Genomic DNA, 27,041 nt, shown 5'->3' with positions numbered 1-27,041 from the left:
CATTGCACCTTTTCCGCTGTGCCTGCGTCAGGAGCTGCCGTGAAGTCCTGGACCCCGGATCGGGGGCGTTGCAGAGCTGCAGGCTCTCCCCCCGCTTCGGGCTCCAGGGCTTGCAGCACCTCGGCAGAGAAGCCGACCCGTGACTGTAACCATCGCTGCTGTTTGCTTGTAAGCAACCGTTTCTGTGACACGTACCTGCCACGTGGCCTGGCCGCCAACCGGGGTCCGAAGTCGCGTCACCACACTTTAAGACCCTTGATTGCCTGGGACCAGGGCTCCCCTCAGAGCCATGTGGCTGGACTAGAGGCATGAGACCAGCACCTGTGCCCAGGGGGATACTGCACAATGTGGGGCCAGACCACGTGTGGGTGTAAATCCTCACTGCTTCGTTACATTCAGTGGCACCTTTCCTGGTTTGCTCCTGTGTGAAACGTAAAAGGGACAGGTGCCTTCTCTCCAAACCTCAGCTCAAACGGCTGGTAATGGGCACCTGATCCAACGGCCTCTTTGGGTACAGGTGACCGCTCCGAGCACGTGGGGATCAGGCGGCACGGAGACCGGTGGGTGGAGGATGTGGATGTGCGCACTGCCCCTGGCTGGCAGGTCCGTCACCGTCATCGAGCAGCACCCAAGATACAGCCCCAGTAACTTCAAAGGCTTAAGAAAAACCCGCTCAAACTGGCATTTGTAGGAATTGTTCGACACCAACCAAGGCAGAAAGTCTGAGGTCAGCAGCAGCTTCATGATTATTTTTTAATTCATGTATGCAAAATGCCAGTGCCAGCTGCTGAATTATCAGGATAGCTAGAAACAGGTTGGGGGGAGGCCGGGTCTCACTCACGCATCGCGGATCCTTGCGGCCCCCAAACGACGTCTGGTCCTTGCAGGCTTCCTCCCATGGCGCCTGGGCTCTGCCGCTCACAGCACCGGCACCCACTTCTTGTCAGCGTTGCAGAGAAAGGACTGCTTCTCCGGCACGTGGGGCCAGTACGTCCCTGCCAGGAGAGAGGTGCAGGAAAGCTCCTGAGTTTGGCCCCCTGGAAATCTCCTGCCTGTCTTCACAACTAGAGGTAATGTCTGGTGGATCTCCCTCCCCCTGAGTCCGGGGCGCTGTGATCACAGCAGGTCTCTCACCCGTGCTGCAAACGAATGGCACTTCTGCATGCACGGTGAATGACTTCTACGGTGTCAGGGCCAAATCCTGACATGGCGCGCCTCTGCTGCCTTCCACGGAGCCTCCCTAACACCAGCGGAGGCCTAACACCTCACGTGCGGTGTGTTTGTGCCCAAGCCCTCAGTCTGCTGAAGGTGGCGGGTGTCGCGTGGGCGATGGTGGCCTGGCCGTGCCCTGAGTGGGGCCTGGGACCTCTGGGAACACGCGGTGCCCTCTCCGCCAGGGCCCCCGTCCCCCTGGGGCATAACGAGTCTACTGACGAATAAAAGAGCGGTGAAATTGCTGTGGTCTGCCCGTCCAGCCACCCAGGAATCTGGCTGAGGGACCCGGGGGCGTGCGTCTGGCCTGTCACGCACCCACCTTGCTCCCTCAAGGAAAACAGTGTTACCCGGGGCTGCCATCAGTGACGCTTGGGGCCAGATGCCCCAGTGCTTACTCACCAAGTCGCTCCCTGCTCCCTGAGTTGTGCCAGGCAGGAAGGAGGGAGAAAGACAGTTTGGCATGACAGGATGGAGCCTGGGTCCAGCCCTTTGCTTAGTCCCTCCCTGGTAGCCAAACCTGGATGTGATCACAGCGATGACCCTGACTCCCAGCGACTCCTTTGAGCTCAGACGCCCTACTCAGGTACGGAAGTGCCCCCGGTGTAAGGGTGGCACCAGCTTAATGCCTCCAGTGCCCCATGGCTATGTGCCACGCTGAGTGTGCCATGCTGAGCCCATTAATCGCTGAGAGCAGGCCCTGGCTGCCCCCCGCCAGCCTTGTCCGGATACGGTTTCGGGGCCTTTGCATACATGCACCGGGAAAAGTGCCTCTTGCTCCTGCTCTCGAAGGGGCAGGAGGCAGGGCCCCGGGCTCTGCTGCCCTGTGCTGGGCACGTCCCAGCTGCCCTGGGGGTGCCAGAAGTCAGGTGCTTTCCTTCTCCACCTCCAGCCATGCTCCCACCAGCCCAGCGCATGAACCTCTCTGCTGTGGCCACCTCTAGACTTGAGGGACAGTTTTCCCAAGGCTGTGGAGCACCCAGAGCCCGCCTGTCCGACCCGCCAGCAGGCAGGGCCAGCCCTGGCAACCACAGGGCAAAGCTCGATCCCTACAGAGAGCGGAGGCGGGCGACAGCTGTGCGCCAGTGCACGGCTGTGTCCAACAGGGCTGCTGCTCGTACCTGGCCCAGGCAGCCCTTCCCGAGACTGGTCTCCTGTCCAGCGCCCCGTGTTGGAGACAAACACGGCACTGGAGATGTACTGCTTGGCTGGGTCCTTGTAGTCCACCACATCATACTGCCCTGGGCCCGGCAGTGGGGGATCCTTCGGGGGTGGGATGGCTGCAGCTGAGAAGTTCAGGCCATACTTGTACCTGCCAGGGGAAAAGAGGGTTGAGAGACTGGTGATACCCAGACTGGTGATACTGGCACTGATACCCCCGGCAGAGGAGCTTCCCGCCTCGGGCTCCACCCATCGTTTCCCTCGGGCCCCTTCTCTATCACGGCTGGTCCCCCTGCAGCTTTCTGCTCCTTTTGCACAACCCGACGATGCTGTAAAGATACAGCCCCTGTGCGGAGAGCTGCAGGCCGGGCCCCGCACCATCCGCTGGTCAAGAATTTACTGTCGATCTTAATCTTATCTGGGGCGAACCGGTGTCCCCAGCACAGGGCGGTCACCATAAATCTACTCGGCTAACCTGCTGATAGGCAGATCTATCCGCTTGGCCAGAAGGGGATTTCCCTCCCTCCTCGGAGCCCGTGGGAGAGACTGGGTGTGCAGGGAAGTGCTTTCTGGCTTGAACTGAAGGGGACAGGGAGGCCTGTTCCCAGATCTGCTTTGGCGAGGGTCAGAGGCTTAGCCGTGCTGCATCCTGACGGGGCTGGGTGCAAGGCGCAGCTGAGGTGCAGGGGCCACGGCGGGTATGGGGCACCCCCTGCCCCTTGCATGGGCCCAGCCGACGGGAAATGCTCAGTATCGCCGTTGCCGGTTTGTTGCTGGATGTGCCCCTGGGCCCAGCCCGTGGTGTCAGTACGCGACCTGTCTGCATAACTCACCGGGCCCCGGGAGCCTCCAGCAGCGCCTGGGCCCCCGCTTGGCCGTGCCGGGGGCGAGAGCTGTGCAGAGCACAGGGTGGGAGGCAGGGGAGCTCCTCTGCAGCAGCACCGAGCTCTGAGGCGCTGTCTTTCCTGGGGGCCCTGAGCTGAGAAGGTGCCTCCCCCACACCCAGCTCCACGTGCCCCAGGGTTGAGGGCCTGCCTCCGAGAGCAGCAGCCAAGGACGCCCCCGGGGCAGCCTCCCAGCCAGAGCACGGGCCCCGCTCCCACGGGCACCCTGGAAATGGGGGGACGCGTCCCAAGTGCTGCGGGACCTTCCCGCAACCGATGCATGTAAAGCCAACGCCCTCCTGGGCTGACTCACAGGCCACGGGTCTTCTTGGCGACCTTGGGAAGGTCTCTCAGAGAGTAGGCTGCGGGCCCTGGGCCGCAGGAGTCCACCTTTACTTCCCGCGGGGTCTTGGACTTGAAGCAGGACATGACGTTTCTGGGAGACCGCTGGGTGAGGGAGACGTTGATGCTGTAATGACCTGGGAAGGAGACGGGGAAGGGAGGTGGGCACCAAGCTGTGTCTGAGCAGCGCCAGGGCATGCAAGGCCAGGAACAGGGGGAGAGGGAAGAGGGAAGGATGCGACCCGGCAGGGCATCACGGGGGGGAATCCCTTCCTCAGCTGATGGCAAAAGCTGCTTCTGGGAACAGCTGGCTCTGGGGCACAGCCCAAAAGTGGCAACCCCGGGCACAGGGGCATCTGTGAGGCACCATGGGGGGAATTCGCCAGTCAAAACCCAGGTGAAATGTATGCGAGTGGAGCTTGCAGAGACAGCGTGTTAGATAAGAGCAGCCAGAGCCGTCCACCCTCGAGCTCAAGCTCTGTGTGGTGACGGGGCCAGGGAAATACCAGTATTTCCTTCCTGGGTCAAGCAGGGCAGACTGAGGTGTGTTACAACACGGAGCCCAAAGTGTCAGATGTGTCGCCAGCTGGCGGGAGGGCCGCACCCAGAGAGCGGTGGTGGATGGGTCCTATTCGACCTGGAGGGACGTGGGCAGCGGGGTCCCCCAGGGCTCGGTCCTGGGGCCCGCACTGTTCAACATCTTCATCAGCGACTTGGACGAGGGGGTAAAAAGCACCCTGTTCAAATTTGCTGATGACACTAAGATGTGGGGGGATGTGGGTACGCTAGAAGGGAGGAGTGGGCTGCAGTCAGACCTAGACAGGTTACAGGGGTGGGCGGATAAGAATAAGATGGGATTCAACACTGACAAGTGCAAGGTGCTGCACCTGGGGAGGAAGAACCGGCACCAGGCCTACAGTATGGGAACTCCCTTCTCGTCAGGGCAGAGGCAGAAAAAGATCTTGGAGTCATCACTGACTCCACGATGAACATGGGCCGGCAGTGCGGGGACGCGGTCAGGAAGGCCAACCGCACCTTGTCCTGCATCCACAGATGCATCTCGAGCAGGTCCAAGGAGGTGATCCTCCCCCTCTATGCGGCACTGGTCAGGCCACAGTTGGAGGACTGCGTCCAGGTCTGGGCGCCGCACTTCAGGAGGGATGTGGACAGCATGGAGAGGGTCCAGAGGAGGCCACTCGCATGATCAGGGGACAGCAGGGCAGGCCCTACGAGGAGAGGCGACGGGACCTGAACCTCTTCAGCTTCCACAAGAGATGGCTGAGGGGGATCTAGTGGTCTGTTACAAACTGGCCAAGGGGGACCATCGGGCTATGGGGGAGTCTCTGTTCCCCCGAGCACTGCCAGGAGTAACAAGGAATAACAGCCATAAGCTGACGGAGAGTCGGTTCAGGCTAGACATCAGGAGGCAACTTCACGGTCACGGTGGCTAGGATCTGGAACCAACTTCCAAGAGAAGTGGTGCTGGCCCCTGCCCTGGGGGTGTTTAAGAGGAGGCTGGATGAACACCTTGCTGGGGTCGTTTGACCCCAGTACTCTTTCCTGCCATGGCAGGGAGTCGGACTCAATGATCTGCTCAGGTCCCTTCCGACCCTAGAAACTGTGAAACTATGGAGTGTCACACCGTCGTCTGGCACCACAGGAGAGCCCCAGTGCACTCCCGCCACTGCCTACGGGTGCAAAGAAAAGCCCGGGCACAGCACGACCTGGAGGAGGTAAATCCCAGAGGTGACACCAGCTAATGTCCCGTGACCTGCCCAAAGTGTCACATGGGGCTCAACTCTCAGAGGTCTCCAGCACCAGGTGCCCTGGGTGAGCATCGGCTCCAGTCACGGTGCTTGGCCCCTGGGAGACTGCCCCAGAGCCATCCCAGCTCACTTACATGGAGAAGGCCATTTTTCTGCTTTAGCAGAACTTAGTCCTCTCACGGTTCTGGACACGAATGCAGCCCAGGCGCAGATGTTGTTGCTTTGCTTGCAGAAATCTGTAGAGGCCTGGGGGGGGCGGGAAAAAGCCTTATGAATTTCTTTACATTGACTTTACTCACAGGTTATTATTAACATGGCACAATCCCAGCTTTGAATCATTAGAAATCCGAATAAACCTCATGGTCCAGACGGATGAGCCAGAAGCAACAAGCTTGTAGGTGGGGTCACTGGCTTTACATAGGCCCGCCCCAGACTGCCCAGTCTACGGGGGCTTTGGGGGTCCCGTGTCAGAGCTGCTGAGGAGCTGGAGTGCCCAGGGCAGGTTGGCTGCATGTGCTGAACCGCTGCTCACGTCGGCTTGAGCTAAGAGTGCCCAACAGGTTTCACGTCGTTGCACAAGCCGGGAATTCGGAACGGGCCTTCCAGTTCATCGACAGCTCCCGTAGGAACAGAGGAAGCAAACGGTGTCTCCATTGTGACTGAAGGCGTACCGGTGTCACGAAGATAAGCAGCAAGCTGATGCTAGAGTAGCTAGCTTGGGTACAGACAACCGTGTCGTGGGTATAGCAGGGAGCTAGCAGGTAGTTACCCAACTTCTTGGGAGTTTTGCAGCCCACGTGCTGCAGGAGCTCCTCTGATCTCACTCCCGGACTGAGCTAGTCTCATGATATCTGGGGCATGTCTGCAGTCTCAGTGTCACGGGCACATGCAAACTGGCCTGGCTTGGCCCCGAGGGCAGGTGAGCGCTGCAGAGATGTAGAAATCGGCCCCCAGCACTATTCAGAAAGCCCTAGGTGATCACTTGGGGATTCAGTTCTCAAGGCATTGAAATCAATGGCAAAAATTCCTATTGACTTTGATGGGAACAGGCTGGAAAGTCATATCAGGCCAGCTGCAACCCCGCTCCAGTCCAGGGCCAGACTCTTGATTCGAACGGGTGCTGGATTAATGCCTCAGCCCAGCAGGAAACAGTGGCACGCAGCCCAGATCAGGTGCATCTCACCAGGCTGCAGCAAGCACAAGCTCTCCTCTAAACCCTTCTGTCTCCTTATCCTGTAGCGAGGCAGCACGTGAGGGCAGCTGATCCCTTTGCAGAGCAGGGAGAAAGCACTGCCCAGAACTTCCCAGATAATGAATATTCAGCTCTTTTATGCAAACAGCTTTTCATCCCTCCATCTTCAAAGGTTTTTTCCTTAGGAGCCTGTGCAGTTCTGTCCGCCCTGCATGGGGCATGCTGGGGGCGGGGGGGTGCTTAGCCCAAGGTCACACACAAGCCAATGTAGACAGGGGGCTTTGGACTCCCAGCTCACTGCCCTGACCACTGCTCCATGCTACGTCCTTCACACTATTGCTCCTTGCCTGATGTCATTCACCTGCTGTAATCAGGCTGGATGTCTAGAGCAGCGCATAAAAAGAGCAGATAAAAGGCTAATTAACTGATGAACGTGTTAAAAAAGAAGAGAGAATGATAAACTACCTAGACAAAACGCTTCCCTGGCAGCGGTGGTCATGCTGTTGATCATGGGATACACATCATTAATTCAAGGTATGCAAATAAAAAGGCATCCGCGGCTACAGCAATCACCGTACTTGTCCCTCTTCATCTGTGGATGCTAGGCAATTTCTTTTGCAAAGCAAATCCAGCCCTCCCGTGGACATCAGCAGTTCAAGGCTGAATTGGGCCCAAAGCTGAGGCGAGCACTGCAGAGTTCAGGATGTTGCTTCAGCTTCATTCCTGCTCTAGCCTGGTTTTCTTCCCCTGCTCATATTCATCTGTAGCTGTGCCTGCGCCGAGCATGACCCTCCTTCCTGACCCGAGTGGGAGCTTCACCTGTGGACATCGGCACAACTAGGCCCTCTGTTTCGTCTCACAATTTCTCTTTGCCTATGGTCATAAATTATCAGGCGCTGCCATCTTTTAAAAAAAGTTTCCTGCTTTGCTTTCTGGAGGCAGGACACTGTTTCTTACAGTAAATCACGAGTCAGTGATGACTTCAGGAGGGCTGTTCCCAGAAGTAAATTTTTCCCATTTGAGAAATAATGTGATTTAAAGCCCTTGGAATATGAGGTATAAAGTTACCGTGACCTGGAAAGTAGCTTAATGGTGGGGCAGATACACCCCAGGTGTGAGTCACTGGAAGGAAATCCAGTGCCTGAAACAGAGGTGCTTTGGAAAGATGACTGCAAGTCCGGATGCTGGCATGCGGGCGCAGAGAAGGGCAGAGAGCCCTTCGCCGGGGAAGGACAGCTTTGCCAGGGGGGCTCCAAGCCAGAGATCTGATCTGCACCACTAAAGACTCCAAGCCTTTGCACACTATGCAGGGCGCTTTCATGCGTTGTGACCCAGCTCAGAAACATGAGGCACAAAGAGAAACGTGTGTGTTTCCAACCTGGCGCTCTGTTGCCTTCTGTGGGGCTTTTGCCAGATCTTGTGTGTGTTACGGAGAACCAAGCAGGGCCAGTGCGTGGGTGGGAAGTAATGCTGGGAGAGCGAAGGGGCACTTTGGATGATGACAGTATTGTGAATCCTGGGGACTGGGCTGCCCCTGTGGGGGGAACCTCTTTCCAAGAAGGATGATCTATGGATAAGGTATCCAGGTTGTAGCCATATTGGTCTAGAGGAAAAGGCAATCAGGACTCATAGTAAAGATAGTATCTTTTATTAGACTAACAAGATTTTTGCAAAAAAAATTATCTAATGGAAAGGTTTTGGGTACAGACACCCTTCATCGGGCATTGGAGAAAAGATTGTAAAAGAGGCTTCATACCAGCTACAAACTGCTTGCCCAGAGGAGTTTTCCATCTATTGACTCCTCTGTGAAATCCTATGAAATATGAACTTTCATTTCTACCCAGGAGAACTTTTACAATCTTTTCTCCAGTGCCTGAAGAAGGGTGTTTGTGCCCAAAAGCTTGCAATTAAAGACATTTTTTTGCAAAAATCTTGTTGGTCTAATAAAAGATATCATCTCCACTACAAGTCCTGATGGTCTATGGATAAGGCACTGGACTGGGAGAGAAGAGATGGATTCCTTCCCAGTCCTGCCGCAGACTTCTTGAGTGATTGGAAATCACCTGAAACTCTCTGCAGTTTTAATTGGCTTCTGTTCTCTTCTCTGCGCCCGATCCTAAACTGTTGCAGTTACTACGTGCTGTAAAGCAGGCGACACATATGACCCCAGGCCTCCAGTGGATGTGCATCACCCTTAAGTGCAGTACAGAATATGGAGAGCTGTTGATGAGAGGCCATTATATACTTGTATGTAAGAGTGCCAGCGAGATCGAGGGAACTGAAGCAAAGGTGGCTTATAGAAAGCAAGTTCTGGACGGCGCATACCAACGATCTGAAAGCTGACAAATACAGCACCGTTGGCACAGCGCTCCTGAGGGAAGAAGGAAACGCATCAGCAACAGATAGAATATTCCTATGTGTGCGATAACTATTAAAGGTACTTTGCATTTCTCATAACCTTTTCCATTCAACAATCTCAAGCATGTTGTAAACATTCCTGGCTGAGGCTCATAAACCTGCAGCGAAGCACTGTCAGCCCATGACAAATCACTTTTCTGTGCTGCCTCTTTCCTGTCCAAGGCGACTTACCCAAGACCAGAGTGAGTTAATGGCTGAGCCACAAGCAGAACCCCGGGGCAAGATCCCTCACGGGGAGAAATCGCTGCGGCTCCGCGAGAGCAGTGGCAGCACGCTGGTTTCCATCAGCTGAGGACCGGGCCACAGGTCCCACCACGAGACCAGATATTTACTGAACCAAAAGCAGAAATGGGCCTATCCCAGCAGAGCCACCATCAGTGGCAGTGATTCCACTGGAGCCGGTGCATTTGGAATTTGACCCATGGATTTCAGTGGGACTGTTGTTATACAGCCTGCTTTGTGGCGGGGACGAAGGGATGCCACAGGGGCAGGTCCTAGAAGCACACTATTATGTGCAGAGTGGCCCAGGGCACCCAGACACACAGTGACTTGGGGTGCTCCTGCTCTGTGGCCACTGCAGTGACTGCAGCTTGTGTAGACACAGCAGAGATTGCTTTCAGCCCACTAGCAGGGAGCATTAACTCCAGGGATCTCAGTGTGGGCTGCAAAACCAGCCTGAGATGCTCGGCAGATACCTGGGAGATGGCCTATGCTGTGATCTTTGTCACTGCATCTCCCCTGCCAGCTGTATCCAACCCAGGTAGCTTCAGGCTGGCACACAGGTGTCTGTAGTAGCTGCAGCCACCCCTCTGAGGACAGCAGACTCCAACTCTTGGGTTGCTCCTTACATTGTGCATGGACCCTGTTCCATTGATACCAATTGCAAGACACATGCTGCATCTGTAGGGTCAAAGGAGCATGCAAAGATGTGGTGCTGTGAAGCACAGACCAGCTGATCTGCCCCAAAGTGGAGGGAACACAGCTGCTGTAGTGCAACAGTGGGCACAGAGAGGTGCTTGCTTTAGGCGTATCGTTTGGTGGGTGCCCTGTGTGGCTCAGAGGCAACTACACTTCATGTATTTTAGGGTGCAACAGTCCTTGAATGGCTCCTTGTTCCCACCCCCTCTTACATTGTACTGGTTGGGTGCTGGGGTAGGCATCTTCTTTAGCTTCCTAGCGATAGGTTGCTGAAACATGCTGGAGTTGCCTGTGCCGAAGTCTCTCTTGGACTGGAAGCAGGATGCAATGCTGTAGGCATTTGCGGCTGGGTAGCTGGGGATTAGGTTGCGTGCGATCCGAGTATCCTGGAAAGAGACACAGGACAGAAACACACAGCAGGTGAGCTGTAGGCCTGCCAAAAACTGGGAAAGAGCCTAGGGCTGTGCTCTGACCTCCTGCACTTTCCCAGTTGCTAACAGGGGGAAAAACACCCCCTGTGCCTTACATACAGGAGCACCTTGCTGTGTTGTGTTTGGGGCTGCAAATATGTCATAGGGGCTGACCAGGCTGGAGGTGCTAGGCATCATTAATATCCACTGACTTCCTTGGAGATGAAGATGGTCATCAGCTTGGCTTAGAAACCTGTCGTGTTCTTCTAGCCTGATCAGAGCCCAGGAGGGCCTTAACTGTGCTCTTTAAAATGGGTTGAAAGCTCCAAGATGTTGCATAAAATGACCAGGAAGGCTCAAGGCTTCTTCAGCCTCACTGAGATGGACAGAAGAGCTGCCTTGGAGGCTGTCATCTTATGAATTCCCAAGGGAGCCGAGTGCAAAATTTCTACTGAATGCATAGGAGTGAAATGGCACCTGGCAGGGGAAGCAGCGTGACCACGTAGGCAAGCTCCCCAGGGTAATTGTCTCTGATATGTCCTCCATAGGAGGTCTATATTGAGCAGATTCTTTTTGGTATTGGGTGGTGGAACCGGAGCGTGCTCCATCCACTCCATGCATTGACCTGGTATTGCAGTGCTTCCAGGACCGGTGCAAAAAAACAGAAAAAAAAAAAAAAAAAAAAAGGCATTTTTTTCTCCTTAGCCTCATGCAACAGAAAAACAGTTCAACCAATCGGACTTCAATTGTTCATCCAGAATGTAAATGAAAATCACTTTTGGGCGCGATTAAGCCTAAAAAATTCCAGTCCCAAAGGACTATGTTTTAAAAGTTAGGAGCAAAGGTAGAGGCTGGAACTCAACCTTACTAATATAGCAGTGCCTGCCCATGGCTGCAAACTATGTCCACCTGGCTAAGGTGTTTGTGCTCATCACAGTAGTCTCTAGATGCCCTAGACTTAGGCAGCAAAACACAAGACATGATTCTTGCACAGCCCACTGAAGTCAAGAGAAAGCCAAGAATTGATTTCATCAAGCACCTGCATAATACGACCCCTTCCTCTTACCCCTGAAGGAAAGTAGCCGGTTCCTTTCTTTGACAGAGAGGTGCTGTTGAACTCTGGAGACTGGTGAATGACATTGTAGAATCCTGGACCGGGACTTTCCTCCTAAAAAGAAACCATAAAATGTGGTGACGAGGTTGCATTAGCTACAATCACCCTCTGAACACTCACATAGCAGGTTTGTCTGTAATTTCAGGGTGAGGGGTTTATACCCCTTAGACATGTGGCAGTCAACGCAATAAAACCCTTGATGATTGTTCCCCACGTAAAATCTAATGCTTTGGTTTTGGTGGTGCCTTTTGGCAACGAGTTTCCCCAGTCTGATATTTTTATTCTATGAATCATTTGTTTGACTCCTGCTTCTGGGAGAACAGCCCTGGGCTGGGACAGCACACACACTCAACGTGCATTGTGCACCCAGTTCTTTCCTTCTTTCAGTTTTACATTGGCTGTTTCTCAATTCCACTGACTGTTGCTTTGTTCACTTTCACTTTCCTATTTTTTGCAGGGGCAAATCTTATGCACCTCCTAGCGAACCTAAATCCCCGCTCCCCCCGATGTTTTCCAACTCTTTGTAGGGCTCTCACGACCTTCATGCATATTTCTGAACAGGTTCTATTTCTGCCCTAGCTTTTTCTCCCCTGAGCTGGGATGAACCGAACGCAACACTCCGGGTGACAGCGAACCATCAACGCAGATAAAAGCATCGTTGTATTTTCAGTATCGTTTTTCCATCCCGCTCCTCGTGTCTCCGAATATATTGCTTGTAATTGTCATTGTGCGTTGGGCAGATGTTTTCATTGTTTCAGAATAATAATCTGATCTTAATGCAAGTCTCAAATTGCGGAACAATGAGTATAAAATGGGAGATTAAATTTCCTTAGCGCCTACCAGGCAATTTGTGCAGGTTCAGAGGCACGGCAAGCCTAAAATCTCATCTGTGCTTCTGACTTTGACTGAATTAATTCAGCATGTAGGCAGAACGCATTATTTGTAGCCACCGCACCCATCCTGACTCAGGTCCCCCCCTGGGCTCCTCAGAAAGAGAACTGGGCGGGATTCTGTTTATAGAGCAATATAAAACCAAACCAGCCTAGATCCCAAGCAGTGGAGCATTAAGCTTTGGGGCTCAATCCTGTGAGGTGCTAAACGTCTCTAAAGGTGCTGATCTCCTGCCAGCCAAGTAACAGCTGCACAATTTGTGGAGGCTCAGCAGGCAGGAAGGACGAGGCTCTTGGAGAAATGCAGCTTGATATCCAACGTTAGACTGGTATTTAGGGCTGGACACACATGAGACTATTGCCCCCCGGAGAGTAAATCACCATCATGTGGCCTTTGCTGGTTATCTTGTCTGCCGGTCACCAGTGGAAAGTATTTTGCAGAGAGTATCAGACATGGATAAGGCACTTGTTTCCTGTCCTGAGGAGCATGCCATCAGATTCAGACAGAGATACACCACGTGCGACACACCGGGCCCGGGGGTGGTTCGGGGCTGGCACCGACAGCTTCTCCCCACCGGCACGGCTGAGCGGCATCACAGCGGGCTCTGTGGGAGAGGGGTGCAAAGGAAAGAGTAAGACAGGTGGCGAGGAAGACCGGGCTGTTGGAGACCGGGCGCGCCAGGTGACGGAGGAGCCTGATGAGATCACCAGGTCCCACATGGCGGTGGCGAGCAGTCACGAAACCCGGGCAGGCTGCCAGCAGGCTCGGGCCCGTTTTTAGTGAAGAAGTCTGAATGGCCTGACGGGCCTCGTGACGATGGGCTGTGCCCTGGGCGGGCTGAGCAAAGACAGCGGTGAAGCACTGTTGTAGCCACGGCGGTCCTGGAACGATGCGAGGAACGAGGGGCTATCTTTCATGGGCCTGACTGTACAGCTGCATGTTAGACGAGCTCTGAGGCAAAGGGAACAGCATCACCCTGCTTTTACACAAAGGGAGGAAGAGAGGCTCAGCACTGCTTTGTTCCAGTTGCGTGCCTGGGTCATCCTAGGAGAGCAATGGCAGGTGGTGTTGCCTAGTGGAAAGAGCACCAGAAGGGGAGGCTGAACACTGGCTTCTCCATTCACCCATTTCCCCTGCCAGACAATGCATATGGAGGCAGGTTTGTCCTTCACTTGATCTTTGTACAGGGCTTAAATCAGCGCGGTCCCTCCCCGTCACAGTTAATGCTCCCGTAATGCTTACAAGAAATTACAACCAAAAAACCCCAACCCTAGCGTAAGGCCGGACTGATGGTATGGTGAATCATCCTCAGCTCTCACTGTTGACTTACACCATCCCAGAAGCCTCCGCCTGCCTTATAAAAATGCCAGCACCGATGACCACACAGGTGACTTTTCCCCATGCATTTCTTCAAATGCTACTAAGGCAGTTCGAGCTGAGCGCCGATCTCTGGGCAGTCACTTCCCTGAGGAGTTGCTCCTGGTTATGCCAGGTTGCAGTTTGCCCCTGTGTGACAGGACACATACGAAGAGACTGTCAAAGGCATGGCGGCAGGCACCTCGGGGGGCACTCTGCTTTTCTGGTCATCCAAGGATCCAGGTCCGGTCACCCAAATGGCATTTTGGGTGGTCTAAGTCCCCCCCAAAGGCACTCACGCACAATCTGGCTTTCTATCCTCTACAACAGCTGCGCCAAGAGTTCAGGACACACGGCCGGGTGTGCTTCAGGACATGGTATAAAGCAGGGAGCCCCAGAAAGAGCTCCTCTGTTGTGGACCTGATCCTTCTCCCCGTACCCACTGCAGAAACCTTTCTCTATGGATACAGCTTAAGAGAGCTTCTGCCTAGCCCTAGTGTCGCTTGTGGTTTGGACCCTTGCCCGCTCAGTCCTTGGGGCAGGAAACGCTCAGAGCAGGGAGGTGCTCTGGGGAGGTACCGCGTGGCTCTACTTCATCTCTCTTAGGCAGTGCTGAGCATCGGGTCGTGAGAAACTCCTGGAGCCTCCCCAGACAGACAGACGGCGCCTGCAAGAAGCAGTTAAGCAACGTCCCCACCTTAAATGTTCCCCCTCATCTTTTGTCCTTTACGCCTATGGTCGTTATTAGTATTCAGGCCCAAGATAATGTGCTCCTGATATCACTGAGATGGGAGAGACAAGCAAGGAGGCAGAGATCAAAGGCGGGGGGGAAAGGAGGGGATGCCAAATAGCCTCCTGCCCTCCCCCTCTCTGAAAAGTGTGCTTGAAGCTACAGAAATCCTCAGTGGATGTGATTCCCAAAGAGAGCCAGACCGGGCTTGGTCACTCGATCCTGAGCAGGGAGCTTGTGACAGGAGCCATGGCATGGTTCATCCTCCTGCCACGGGGAGGGGGAGAAGCTGGAAAGCTAGGACCCCAAAGCCCCTTGTGCATACACGCCTGCAATTTCACCTGCTGGGTGAAAATTTGGGCAATCCATGTGGTTTTCTAGTATCTTTCTGCTGCCCCCTGCCGCTCTGACCACAGAACACGCTGGTGCTTCGCAAGCACTTTTATGGAGGGAGGAACCAGGTAAAGGAAGGGGACCGGAGATGTTGAGGCTCCCCCGAAGCCCCCCAGGCACCCCCCAGCGGCCGCGGAGCCCTCCGAGGACCCCCGGCACAGCCGGAGGCAAGCGGGAGCCATGGTGAGAGGGGGTTAACCCTTCAGTGAGTGGGGGGAGGTGGCTGTGCGGAGCGGGGCTGGGTCTCCCCCCGCCCAGGCCCCTACTTGGCCCAGCCTACCCCCAGGGTAGACAGCCCCAGCCGTAGCCAGCCTACCAGAGGCATGACACGGATGGGCACGCGCCGCACGCCTCGGGTCCCCTCGGGCTCTGCGCCCCCAGCCCCGGGCACCTCAGAGAAGGCCATGCAGACGGCGCCCATGGTCCCGGGCTCCACGCAGACGGCGGCCCTGGCTCTCGGCCGCGGAGGCTGCCTGTCCCTTTTCCAGGCTCTGGGGCCCGGGAGCGTGGCCACCTCCCCGTGTGGGGTCTGCTCCCTACTGGGGTCTCTGGCGCCAGGTGGAGGAGCTCCAGGCCACAGTCCAGAGGCTGCGCGCCATCGGGGGCTGTGAGCCGGAGTTCGACTCCTACTGCCGGGCCCTTCTCCCCCGGGAGCCGCAGGGTCGACCACGGTCTCCCTCCAGGACAAGGGAGGACTCGGGGACCTCCCGCTCCGTCCAGTCAGGGGCATGGACCGAGGTGGTCAAGGGCCCCAGGGCCGCCGCACCAAGCCCTTGCCCCGCCGGCGCTTACACACCTCTTGCTGCCCCGGCAGAGCCGGCGGAGTCGCCAGCTCCCACAGGCACCACGGGCCCGACTGCAGCTACCGCCCCGCTCTGCCCACGACCAGACGTAAGCGTTTGTTGTGGGAGACTCCACCCGGAGGGGATGGAGGGGCAGTCTGCCGCCCCGAGCCCTGAGCCCGGGAAGTCTGCTGCTTCCCGGGCGCCCGCATCCGGGACATTGCGGAGAGGATCCCTGAGCTCCCCCAGCCCACAGACCACTATCCCATGCTCCTCATCCACGTGGGCACCGACGACACGGCTCCCAGCCGGGTCACGAGGCGCTACAGGGATTTGGGAGCGGGGCTAAAGGGCCTGGGGCACAGGTGGTCTTCTCATCAATCCTCCCAGTCTCGGGCTACGGGCTGAGGAGGGAGAGGAGGATCCACGTGGTCAACCAAAGACTGCGGCGCTGGTGTCGTCGGGAAGGCTTTGGCTTCCACGACCACAGCCCACCCTTTGGCGAGAGCGGCAGCGAGCTGCTGGGAAGAGATGGCCTCCACCTCTCTCCCCTGGGGAGGAGGCTCTTCTCAGCCAGACGGGCTGACCTGCTCCGCCGGGCTTTAAACTAAGCCTGCTGGGGGACGGGGGGACTACCACCGCTGGTGGCCCGCTGAGCGACCCTTGCAGAGCCAGCGGGCCAAGGCACGTAAGGGAGCCCACCTCTGCCCCAGCCCTGGTACCATCTGTGGGCAAGACACGAGCCCCCAAGGGGACACTCGCCTGCCTGTACACAAATGCCAGGAGCCTGGGGAACGAGCAGGAGGAGCTCATCCTCCTGCTCAGTGCAAATAATTACGACATCATAGGGACAACGGAGACCTGGTGGGACTCCACCCACGACTGGACCTCGGGTATAGATGGCTATACCCTGTACAGGAGGGATCGGGTAGATAAAAGGGGCGAGGGTGTAGCTCTCTATGTTAAGGCAAGCTACACGTCCCTCCAAGCTGATGTTGGCGACCAGGGTGGACGACTGGAGACCCTCTGGGTTAAAATTCGTGGGGAACACGGCACAGGGGACACAACAGTGGGAGTCTACTACAGACCTCCCACCCAAAGTCCTGAGCTTGACCAGGAGTTCGCCCGGGAGCTGGCTGAGGCCGCATGCTCCAGGACCTTGGTTGTCATGGATGACTTCAATTACCCGGACATCTCGTGGGAGGATCACTCAGCAAAATCCGAGCAGTTGCAAAGCTTCCTCTCGTGCGTGGATGACCTCTACCGGACTCAAGAAGTCTACGGGCCAACGAGAGGCAAAGCGCTGCTTGACCTGGTACTGGCTACTGGGGACGACCTAATCGACGACCTAGTGATCGATGGGAAGCTGGGTGACAGCAACCACGAACTGATCACCTTCATCATCCGCCGTAAAGCTGGCAAGTCAGTCAGCAACACGGAAGTCCTTGACTTCAGAAAAACCGACTTTGATAAGCTCCAGAGGCTTGTCAGTGAGGCCCTAAGGGACCATGACCCCAGGGAGATGGGAGTTCGAGAAGAGTCGTTGCTCCTCAAGGAAGCAATCCTCAATGCACAAGCTAAGTCTATTCCATCTTGGAGGAACGGCAGCAAGAAGGCACAGCAGCCCCCCTGGCTCTCCAGGGACCTAGTGGACCTCCTGAGGCTAAAAAGAAAGGCCTACGAAGGATGGAGGATGGGAGTCACCTCCAAAGAGGATTATTCTGCATTGGTCCGGTCCTGCAGGGAGCAAACCAGGAAAGCCAAGGCTGCAACTGAACTCCAACTAGCTTTGAGCATCAAGGGCAATAAAAAGTCTTTTTTCAGATATCTGGGGAGCCAGAGGAAAAGCAAGGGCAACACTGGACCCCGATGAACTAGATGGGGCAACCAACAACTGACACCCAGGAAAAAGCCAACCTATTAAATGGGTACTTTGCATTGGTCTTTCATCAATCCCATGGGTCACCCATGCCTACTACAGGACAGGGAGATCCGGGTAAGGGAGATCCCCTGCCCTCCATCAATGCTGACCTCGTGAAGGAACACCTTGAGAAGCTGGATACCTTCAAGTCATCCGGCCCTGACAACCTGCACCCCAGGGTACTCAAGGAGCTGGCAAGCATCATAGCCCAGCCCCTGGCACAGGTCTTTGAAAGCTCCTGGCGCTCTGGTGTAGTGCCCGAAGACTGGAAGAAGGCCAGTGTGGTGCCGATCTTCAAGAAAGGGAGGAAAGTGGATCCACCTAACTATAGGCCCATCAGCCCGACTTCTATCCTGGGGAAGATCTTAGAAGTTTATTAAAGAGGCCATCCTTGATGGACTAGCCAACACCAACATCCTGAAGGATAGCTAGCACGGGTTTGTTGCGGGTAAGTCTTTCTTGACCAATCTCATTTCCTTCTACGACCAGGTGACCTATCACCTGGACGGGGGAGAAGAGATTGATGTCATATATCTTGACTTCAAAAAAGCCTTTGATCTGGTATGCCATGATCACCTCTTGGCGAAACTGGACAATTGTGGCCTTGGGTCCACTACGATCTGCTGGCTGGGAAATTGGCTCCATGGTCAGACCCAGAGGGTAGTAATTGATGGCAGTCACTCATCGTGGTGCCCTGTGACCAGTGGGGTCCCCCAAGGCTCTGTCCTTGGACTCATATTGTTCAACGTCTTCATCAGTGATGTGGACATTGGAGTCAGGAGTGGACTGGCCAAGTTCGCCAACGACACCAAACTTTGGGGCAAACCATCCACACCTGAAGACAGGCGGGTGATCCAGGCTGACCTGGACAGGCTCAGCAAATGGGCGGACGAGAACCTGATGGTGTTTAACACCAAAAAATGCAAGGTTCTCCACCTTGGGAAGAAAAACCTGCAGCATCCTTATAGGCTCGGCAGTGCTACACTAGCTAGCACTACGGACAAAAAGGACTTGGAGTTCATCATTGACCACAAGATGAACATGAGCCTCCAATGCGATGCTGCGACTAGTAAAGTGACCAAAATGCTGGCTTGCATCCATAGATGCTTCTCGAGCAAATCCAGGGACATCATTCTCCCCTTGTACTCGGCCTTGGTGAGGCCGCAGCTGGAGTACTGCGTCCAGTTTTGGGCTCCACAATTCAAGAAGGATGTGGAGAAGCTTGAGAGAGTCCACAGAAGAGCCACGCGCATGATCAGAGGTCAGGAAAACAGACCTTACGACGACAGGCCGAGAGCCATGGGGCTCTTTAGCCTGGAAAAGCGCAGGCTCAGGGGTGATCTGATGGCCACCTACAAGTTTATCAGGGGTGACCACCAGGATCTGGGGGAACGCTTGTTCACCAGAGCGCCCCGAGGGATGACGAGGTTGAACAGTCATAAACTCCTGCAAGACCGTTTCAGGTTGGACATAAGGAAGAATTTCTTTACTGTCTGAGCCCCCAAGGCCTGGAACAGCCTGCCAGCGGAGGTGGTTCAAGCCCCTACATTGAACACCTTCAGGAGTAAATTGGATGCTTATCTTGCTGGGATCCTATGACCCCAGCTGACTTCCTGCCCTTCAGGCGTGGGCTGGACTCGATCTTCTGAGGTCCCTTCCAGCCCAAATGTCTATGAAATCTATGAAGTCTATATTCTGCTGTCATTACAAAGGTGGAAATCCAGACTAGCTCCATTCACGTCAGTGCGTTTACTCCTGGGTGACAGTGGTACAAATGAGCACACAATGAGGCTCTTGCTGGGCCAGTGTATTAGACTCAGCGCAAGAGGATACGCTCCCATGCTGTTTCGGCTGCAATACAAACTGACAAAAAGTGCAATGGGCTCTCAACTCATTTGGCCTCAGCACTGTGGGCAGGGAGGCTGGGATGGAGAAGTGATACAAAGGCAAATTTTCAAAGAAGTTTCAGAGAATTAGGCCCCCGAGACCTACTGGCATTCAGCAGCAGTCCACCGGCCTTGCAGGGCATAACTTCGTGGTGAATCAGGCTGAGCACTACAGGTGCGGTTGCAGGGCTCTGTCAGCAGGAACATGTTGCTCCTATTCACTAAAGAAAACTCACTTGTTTCCTAGCTCGTTTCTAACTCTTCTCTTTTGCTTTGCTGTTTGCTATTTTGTATTCCCCCATGACCAACCCACAGAACATTATATAAATCAAGCATACGAGCAAGCAAATCCAGTTTGTCCCAACCAAGCTCCTGTGCTCAGTTACAGGATGAGATCAGTCAGAGATAAATAGAAAATTCAGAGCAAAAGTCGTACATCTGAAACATTCAAATTAACCTACCTTGTTAAACTGAAATCTCTTTGCTTGAGAATTAAACCCCTTCTTTTCTGAGTTTGGGATCACTCTTGCATTGTGTTTATAGGGAACGGTGGGGCCTGTATAACCTAAAAGGTAGAGTCAATCAAACAAGATCCTGAATATGCAGATATGGGAAACGTGTAATTACAGCTCCAGATTCCATTTTCTGTAGGATGCATCAATTAAATGCAAATCTAACTTTAAGGACGTGTTTGGGTTAGGAAATCAGCATCTGGTTTTGCATGTAATGTCCCTGTTTTATTTATGGTACAAAGAAAAAAAAACATTGCTGAATGGTGCTTCAGGGCTGATATCAGGCTTTGGGAACTGCTGCAAAGCCACTATTACAGCACGTAATAGAAAGCCTTACTAAGAGGCATGCTTAAATAAGGCATATTTTTAGCCCACCACAGAGGGCTGAAAGTATGAAAGGTTGGATATGTCCTGGAAGATGCTGTCACCCTTAGTTCCCATTGATCTCAGTGACAGTTCAGGTTGCTCAGCACCTCATGGTAGGGAGCTAGTGCTTTCCAGCATTGCGATCAAACTCCTTGTCTACAGTGAGGTCAGGGATTACAGCAGACAGACACCAGCAGCCACTGATGCTTTTACTACTAAGTTGATTGAGCACCATTAAATGGCATCGTGGAAAAAGCACCGGTGACTTGTCTACTTCACGACCGGAGCTGTATTCATGTTGCAGGAGTCTAAACAGCCCAACGAGAGCAATGCAGAAACGGAGCCTGACATGACTGAAACTGGCTGTGGATATAAACTGTGCTGGATATCACTCTCTACCCATCAGCTTCACTACTGGATCCCCACTGTGCTTTGAAAAGATGACATGTGCACAGCTATATTTTCCTGTCCTCAAATGAAGCAGCTATTGAGATGCTGTTCTAGTTCGTGGCACTCTACCTTTGAACACTTTTCCAGTGTGCACAGGGTTTATCCTCTCAATGCTGGAAGTTCGAGGCAGGCTCTCAGAGCAGGCTTCCATGTTACACACCAACTACGGCTCCGACAGCAGGAATGACTCTTCTTTGGTGGCTCACCATTTTGTTTCTAAAACACCGGTCGGAAATATAAAAATGCACGTGGATTTAGAGTCCAAAGAGGCTGCAAGTTCAACACGAACAAAGCTTACCAACAACGGGGACGTCCTTTCCACTCTGTGCATGCCAGGGGATGCAAAGTGGGGCGGGGTGAGATTCTGTTCTATACAAAATCCTTCACCAGGAGGGATTCCCCAACTCCCTGCAACCAGTTTCAGTGGTGCTTATAAGTTGAATAGGAGCCAGCAGTGTGCCCTTGTTGCCAAGAAGGCTAACAGCATCCTGGGCTGCATTGGTAGAAGCACTGCCGGCAGACTGAGGGGAGTAATTATTCCCCTCTATTCTGCACTGGTGAGGCTACATCTGGAGTCCTGCGTCCAGTTTTTACAGATTCACCAAAGTTTAGGGTTGGAAGAGACCTTGTGAGATCATCAGGTCCAGCCCCCCTGGTCTGAGCAGGATAGACAGCTGGGGTCAAATAACCCCGGCGAGGTGTGCGTCCAGTCTCCTTTTGAAGATCTCCAGGGTATGTGCCTGCAGTCTGTTCCAGAGTCTGGTCACGCAAATGGGAAGAAGTTTTCCTTAGATCCAGTCTGAAATCTCCTAGGAATTTATGATCGTTGATCCTGGTTTGGCCCTGGGACGCACTGGTGAATAGTTGTTCACCTAGCCCCTGATATATCTGTAAGATGCCACCAAATCCCCATAAAGTCTTCTCTTTTCTAGGCTGAACAGTCCCATATCTGTCAGCCTTTCCTCGTGTGGCTTGCTCTTCAGGCCTCTAATTATACGAATGGCTCTCGACCTTCTCCACATCCTTCTTGAAGTGCAGCGCCCAGAACTGGACACGGTACTCCAGCTGCGGCCTCTCCAATGCTGAGTCAAGCGGGAGAATAACTCCCTTATTCTGCTTCAGATGCATCGGTTGATGCACGCCAGCATACCGTTTGCTCTGCTGACTGTAGCATCACATTGGTGGATCAGATTAACTTTATGGTCTTGTTATGGTTTGGGGGCCCCGCTACAGCAAGGATGTGGACAAGTTGGAGAGGGCATCAAAAATGGTTCGGGGATTGGGGCACGTGAGAGGAAGCTGAGGGAGCTGGGGTTATTTGGTCTGGAGAAGAGAAGACGGAGAGGGGATTTGATAGGAGCCGTCAACTCCCTGCAGGGGGGCTGCAAAGAGGATGGCGCTGGGCTGTTCTAAGTGGGGGCAGACGACAGGACAAGGAGCAATGGGCTCAAGCTGCAGCAGGGGAAGCTGAGGTGGGATATTAGGAAGAACTTTCTCACTAGAAAGGTGGTGAAGCATTGGAACAGGCTCCCTGAGAGGTGGGGGGCTCCCCATCCCTGGAGGCTTTTAAGCCCCCGGCTGACTAAGCCTCGGCTGGGACGATGGAGTCGGGGCTGGTCCTGCTTGGACTGGATGTGACCTGACCCTCCTTTCCCACGATCCTACTTGGGTGAGCAAAGGCTGCAGGCGGGGGCTCCTGTAACGTGCCTGGGTCCCCCGCCTGTCCCCTGCGGAGACAGGCTGGGGGTGCCCGGTGCGAAGGGGGCGGGGGGAGATGGAGACCGAAAGGGGGGTCTTGCGGGGCGGGGGGCGGCCGCTGCCCCGGGAGAGCCCAGCCCCGCCCTCCGCCTACCTGCCTCCCGCGCCCGCCGGATGGAACGCGGAGACAGTTTACATCCGGTCGCCGGGGCAACAGCAGAACCCGCCAGCCTCCAGTCACAAGACTCGGAATCTTCGCGCGTCCTATCCTTGGCCAATCAGAGGTGGGCATTCAAATCCCTCGCGGGTCGCTCTGTGTTCCCGGGTGGCGGAAACCCAGCTTGAAAGTAGGACGGGTGCCAGCAGGTTAGGCTTCGCTGCTGGTTAAGGTGGCGCGGGGCGGCCTCGTCTGCGCATGCGTCTTAAGGTAGCTGGGGCCGCAGGGCCTGCGGGCAGCGCTCCGTGCTGGGCCGGGGGGAGCCGGCCTGCTCCCGCGCGCAGCGGGTGGTGCACTCCCAGCCCTGCAAACCCCACCTCCATCGCTCTCCAGCTCCTGGGCTATTTAGACTTGCAGTCTCATTAGTGTCCATTAAATATCTATGCAGGCCGGGGGCAATGCAGCCCTGATTTTGCTCGGGACCTCTTGGTGCTACTGGCATACGCATAAGCCAGTGTTCGGGATCCAAGCGGGGGGCCGGATTTCCCGATAGCAGGCTTTAGGTAGCGCACGGCATTAACGGCTGAGGTGCCTCCGTTTTCTGAAGGGAGCGCTGATGGAGCGCAACAGAGTGCGACTTCAAGCGTGCGACACAGAGCAACAGAAAACCTCACCCACGCGAAGACACAGCCCAGTATGGCACAGTGACAATGCGCGCGATTTAGTCTAATCGAAAATGCAATATAATAAACCGGACAAGGCTCTTTGGGTAAATCTGATATTTTTTATTAGACCAACTCAAATAGTTGGGAAAATTCTTCTTTGCAAGCTTTTGGGTACAGACGCCCTTCGTCAGGCTGGGGAGGCATCTGCAGTTGGTGTGTGTGCACTTCCGGGATGGAAGGAATAGTAAAGAAGCCCAAGGCTGGTGTGCCTCGGGCTTCTTTACTATTTATTTACTGTTCTTTCCTATAATAAGCCCAAAAGACAACAGAAAGCCATGCATGAGTCTTATGTCATCCCTAGGGCAGAGTGTCTCCTTCCAGCCAGGCATTCAGAAAGTCCTTCTGGGGAGCCGGCAGGTCTTCTTAGGCTTTGGGGTGAAGATCCCCCAGGCCTCATCTCTGTCCGGGCTTTTATAGGCAAATCTGCACCTCCTCCTTTCTCTGGGGTGCCTTGACCATAGTCACATGCCCCTCATGAATAATTGCCTCCCTATCTGGGACCTCACCTTGGTTGAAAATGTGGCCCGGGCAGTGAAAACCCGCAACGCAGTGTCTGACACGAAGAGCCATCAGATAACAACACTTTGGGGACTTTTAATTAGAAAAGCGATTATTGCCATTGCCAGCAGAAGCCTTTTCTGCTCAGCAGCACTGGAGGCTCAATCCAAAGCAGCCCCGCGAAAGGAGTTTGCAGTGGGAGCGGTGCTGAGGCCGAGATCTCTTGCTGGTTTTGCCAGTTGCGCGGGGGCTCAGCATCACGCAGGCCCAGGCCCCTCAGAGGACACTGCCTGTTTTTTGGGGATGGGCCCAGTGCTGCTGGCTTGCAGTGACCGGGGGGCTCGGGCGCTTGCAGAGAAGCCGGCTCCTTCTCAGGACGGCAGACGCGGGTTCTGCTCAGTGCAAAACTGCAGCCGCTAGAGGCCACCCCACAAAAAGCTGCTTCTCTTCTCCGCATCCTCGGGTCTTTGCACTTCAAACAAGCTTGCCGGCCCAGCCAATGCGCTGCGGCAGCCACCAAACAGCCAGTCACTGTCACCCGCCCTGTGCCCAGGCAGGTGACTGGCAGGTGCAGGCTCAAATTGCAGGGCCTCGGAAAGAGCAAAACACAAAACACTGCAGCCGGCCCGGAAACGTAAGTTGGGCTGGAAAAAAACATTACAAGCGGCTGGGGTAAATCTGCGTGCCTGGGGGCAAGGAGGGGGCCGGGGGCCGTGGCGAGCTGGCGGTGAACGGGGGTGAGTTTCCAGCTGGGATCGGGCGAACGACTGACGTGACTTTGCAAGGGCTGGAGGAAGTTCGTGAATTGCCTTTTTTTCCCTTCCCGCTCCTCTGCGCTTGTATTGCGTGTCTTGCTTGGGTTATTTTGCCACGGGATATTATTGCTCAGACCCCCGCGCCTCGTCCGTGCGCGCAGAGCGGGCTGCCGCCCCGAGCAGGAAGTGACATGGAAGAACTTTCTTGGCCGGCAAGACCAGCTCCGGATGCGTCTCGCAACCTGGTTGCGATTTAATTTTTAAAAGAAACCGAAACCCTGCGCTTGCTTGAGCAGGCTGAGGCGGGCGGCTGGCTCGCCGTCGCTTAGATCCTGAGTTCGAGGGGTGCCGAGCCCCTCGGGGAACCTGGTCCCTAACTCTGCGCCTCCTTTTCCCAGAAGGATCGCTTCGTCTTGCTCGAAGGAGCTTACAGGTGTACGGGCTTGATCCTGCTGACACCAAAGTCAGTGGGAGTGTTGCCAGGGATGAAAACAGGCGCAGGATCAGAGCAGGTGTCACTCCTGTGAAAAGAGTATCTTCCCATCTCTAGCAAGCAGATGCGCGTGCGTGTGCAAGCGTGTGCAGGATGAAGGTCTTCTGGTCCTTCAGGCTCTTCTGAGAGTCCCTGATGTACTCTCCCTAATTTTGTGAGCCAGTTACTCTTTTCCATTTCCTCTGAATCCTGCCTTGACGTTGTTAAAGCTGTTGCTTATTGAAGGCTTGCCTGTGCCGGGGGAAATGTTTTCCGGGGGTCCCTACCCCTTAGCCTCCGCTTGGGGTTGAATAAATGGTTTGCATAAAAGGCACGCTGAAAGTCTTCTCCTGCAGGCTGGCTGCCCTAGGACGGTAGAGATTAGGTGTTTGTTCTGGGTCGATCACACAAGGTCACTAGATGTTAGGGAAGGATAAAACTGGGCTTGGAGAACAGCAGCAGGCTTTTCAGTTAGGCCTCTCGAGCAGGAAAATATTCTGGAAGTCAGCCTAGAGCAAGTTCACCATTCATACCCAGTCTGGTTTGTGTGGCTGGATAAACTGTGCCTGCTGCATTTCTGGGGCGGGGCGGGGGGGGGGTGTCTTCTGATAAAATACTGAACCACTGAGCTTTCCTCTATGTGGAAATTAATTTGCTCACAGGGAATCATGTATGAGCCCAGAGATTTCCTGGTATCCTTGGCCAGAATTTCAGAGCAAATGTGGTTGTTATTCATTGAGTTACCTGCGTTTTCCTTTGAAATCTCTTCTAGTGTCTAAAATGTCATCTCAGGAGATATAAACTGCCACGAGATTGACTCGCTGGAAATGAGGGTGAATCCATGCCTCGTCTGGAGTGAGGCACCCCTTTCCTGCGAGGAGTGAGGAGCCCACTTCTGCTCAGCTGCCCAGAGGAAGACCAGGCGCGGATAGGGAAGCCCTGCCCCTGCTGACCGGCCGTTCCTTTGCCCAGGCATGGCTAGATGGAAAGGAAGAGGTGGTGCAAAGTGATGGGCCAAGGGGCAGCCGTGTCCGAGTCTCTTCTCTAAGAAGCAGTTGTGGTTGCGAAGGCAGCGGAAGAGGAGATGCACAAATGAACCAAAATGGAGGGAGGAAACGGCCCAGACCTGCAGCTCCAGCAGCTTCCGCTGGCAACACCAGCTGTGTCTGTGCAGCCCCACGCCGAGCCCTTTTCCTACAAGGTCAGATTCGCACCTGAGACACGGCAAAGTTGGCCCTAACACACCTGCCCATTCTTGTGTGAGGTTTTAAGTTGAGGTTTACACCGAAGCTGGGAAATGAACTGTTTCCTCGAGTGATCTGAGCTGTATGGGTAATGCGCGGCTGTATTCCTGTAAGCCCGGGTGTGCCACCTACTGCGTACGTGCCTAGGGAGGGAGAGTCCCCGTCTCGGAGACTTAGACAAGACAGACAAAGGAAGGGAGGGTCGTTACTCCCTGTCTGAGGGAGGGACAGGCGTTCACAGGTGTTGAGGGGCCCCAAGATGCATCGCCCGTCTGACTCCCCTTGCCGTTCGCGTTGGGCAACAGGCGCCTCGGCGCTCTGTAAATCCCCCTCGGAGCCTCTCTTCAGGTACTTAACGACCGTAACAACTCCTTGTCCAAGTCAGATGGAGAGCGGGCAGCAGAGATGGGAACTGAACCCTGGGCTTTCACCCGACAAGCACCCTTCCTGCCTCGCTGCAGGGGGGAGCTGGAATTTCGCAAGGGGCCCGATAGGGTGCGATGCATAATTCCCACTGACTCTTCTCATGCTCCTCAACCCAGGGCTCCTTTGAACATCAGTCTAAATGACTGTGCCCCTGAAAAGGCAGTTCCCTGAGAAAAAGGGCCTGGGTGCAGTATAGCACCTTGCCGGGGTTGTTTGACCCCAGTACTTTCCTGCCATGGCAGGCGGTCGGACTAGATGATCTGCTCAGGTCCCTTCCGACCCAACCAACTATGAAACTATAAGGCTGTGCTATGGAGAAAGCCAACACAGACATGTTTCCATACTGGCAGCCCACTCAGTTC

The 27,041-nt window shown here is 54.7% G+C and overlaps 2 protein-coding genes and 1 pseudogene across 10 annotated transcripts in view; 2 read left to right on the top strand and 1 right to left on the bottom strand.

Annotated features, from left to right (window-relative positions):
* Positions 1 to 731: 731 nt before the first annotated feature.
* STPG1 (sperm tail PG-rich repeat containing 1) lies at positions 732 to 22,774 on the bottom strand. Of its 5 annotated transcripts, none has more exons than XM_090056818.1 (9): positions 22,557 to 22,693; positions 20,774 to 20,920; positions 19,838 to 19,941; positions 11,370 to 11,471; positions 10,106 to 10,279; positions 5,500 to 5,611; positions 3,571 to 3,736; positions 2,334 to 2,524; positions 734 to 995 (listed from the first exon to the last, which is right to left on the bottom strand). In XM_090056818.1, exons 2-9 carry the CDS (start codon positions 20,853 to 20,855, stop codon positions 919 to 921), a joined length of 1,008 nt encoding a protein of 335 aa, XP_089912944.1. In that variant the 5' UTR covers positions 20,856 to 20,920; positions 22,557 to 22,693; the 3' UTR covers positions 734 to 918. The 5 variants fall into 5 exon arrangements, with proteins under 5 accessions (XP_089912947.1, XP_089912946.1, XP_089912944.1 ...); XM_090056822.1 differs by lacking the exon at positions 22,557 to 22,693 and adding an exon at positions 12,689 to 12,912 and having other exon boundaries at positions 735 to 995; positions 20,774 to 20,795; XM_090056820.1 differs by lacking the exon at positions 22,557 to 22,693 and having other exon boundaries at positions 733 to 995; positions 20,774 to 22,472.
* On the top strand, positions 10,811 to 10,965 carry LOC149859333 (U2 spliceosomal RNA; annotated as a pseudogene).
* Positions 14,834 to 27,041, top strand: part of NIPAL3 (NIPA like domain containing 3) — a 28,107-nt gene continuing 15,899 nt past the window's right edge. For 2 of the 5 annotated variants that reach the window (XM_090056815.1, XM_090056811.1), the window contains exons 1-2: positions 24,277 to 24,416; positions 25,782 to 26,210. In XM_090056815.1, coding sequence (XP_089912941.1) covers positions 26,112 to 26,210 — 99 coding nt within the window. In that variant the 5' untranslated portion in view covers positions 24,277 to 24,416; positions 25,782 to 26,111. The other 3 variants (XM_090056814.1, XM_090056812.1, XM_090056816.1) reach the window with 3 other exon arrangements.

The sequence above is a fragment of the Crocodylus siamensis genome, chromosome 7 (assembly GCF_052110815.1).
Source record: "Crocodylus siamensis isolate JL-2025a chromosome 7, ASM5211081v1, whole genome shotgun sequence".
NCBI classification, from domain to species: domain Eukaryota; kingdom Metazoa; phylum Chordata; order Crocodylia; family Crocodylidae; genus Crocodylus; species Crocodylus siamensis.
This window is presented reverse-complemented; position numbering and strand designations above follow the sequence as displayed.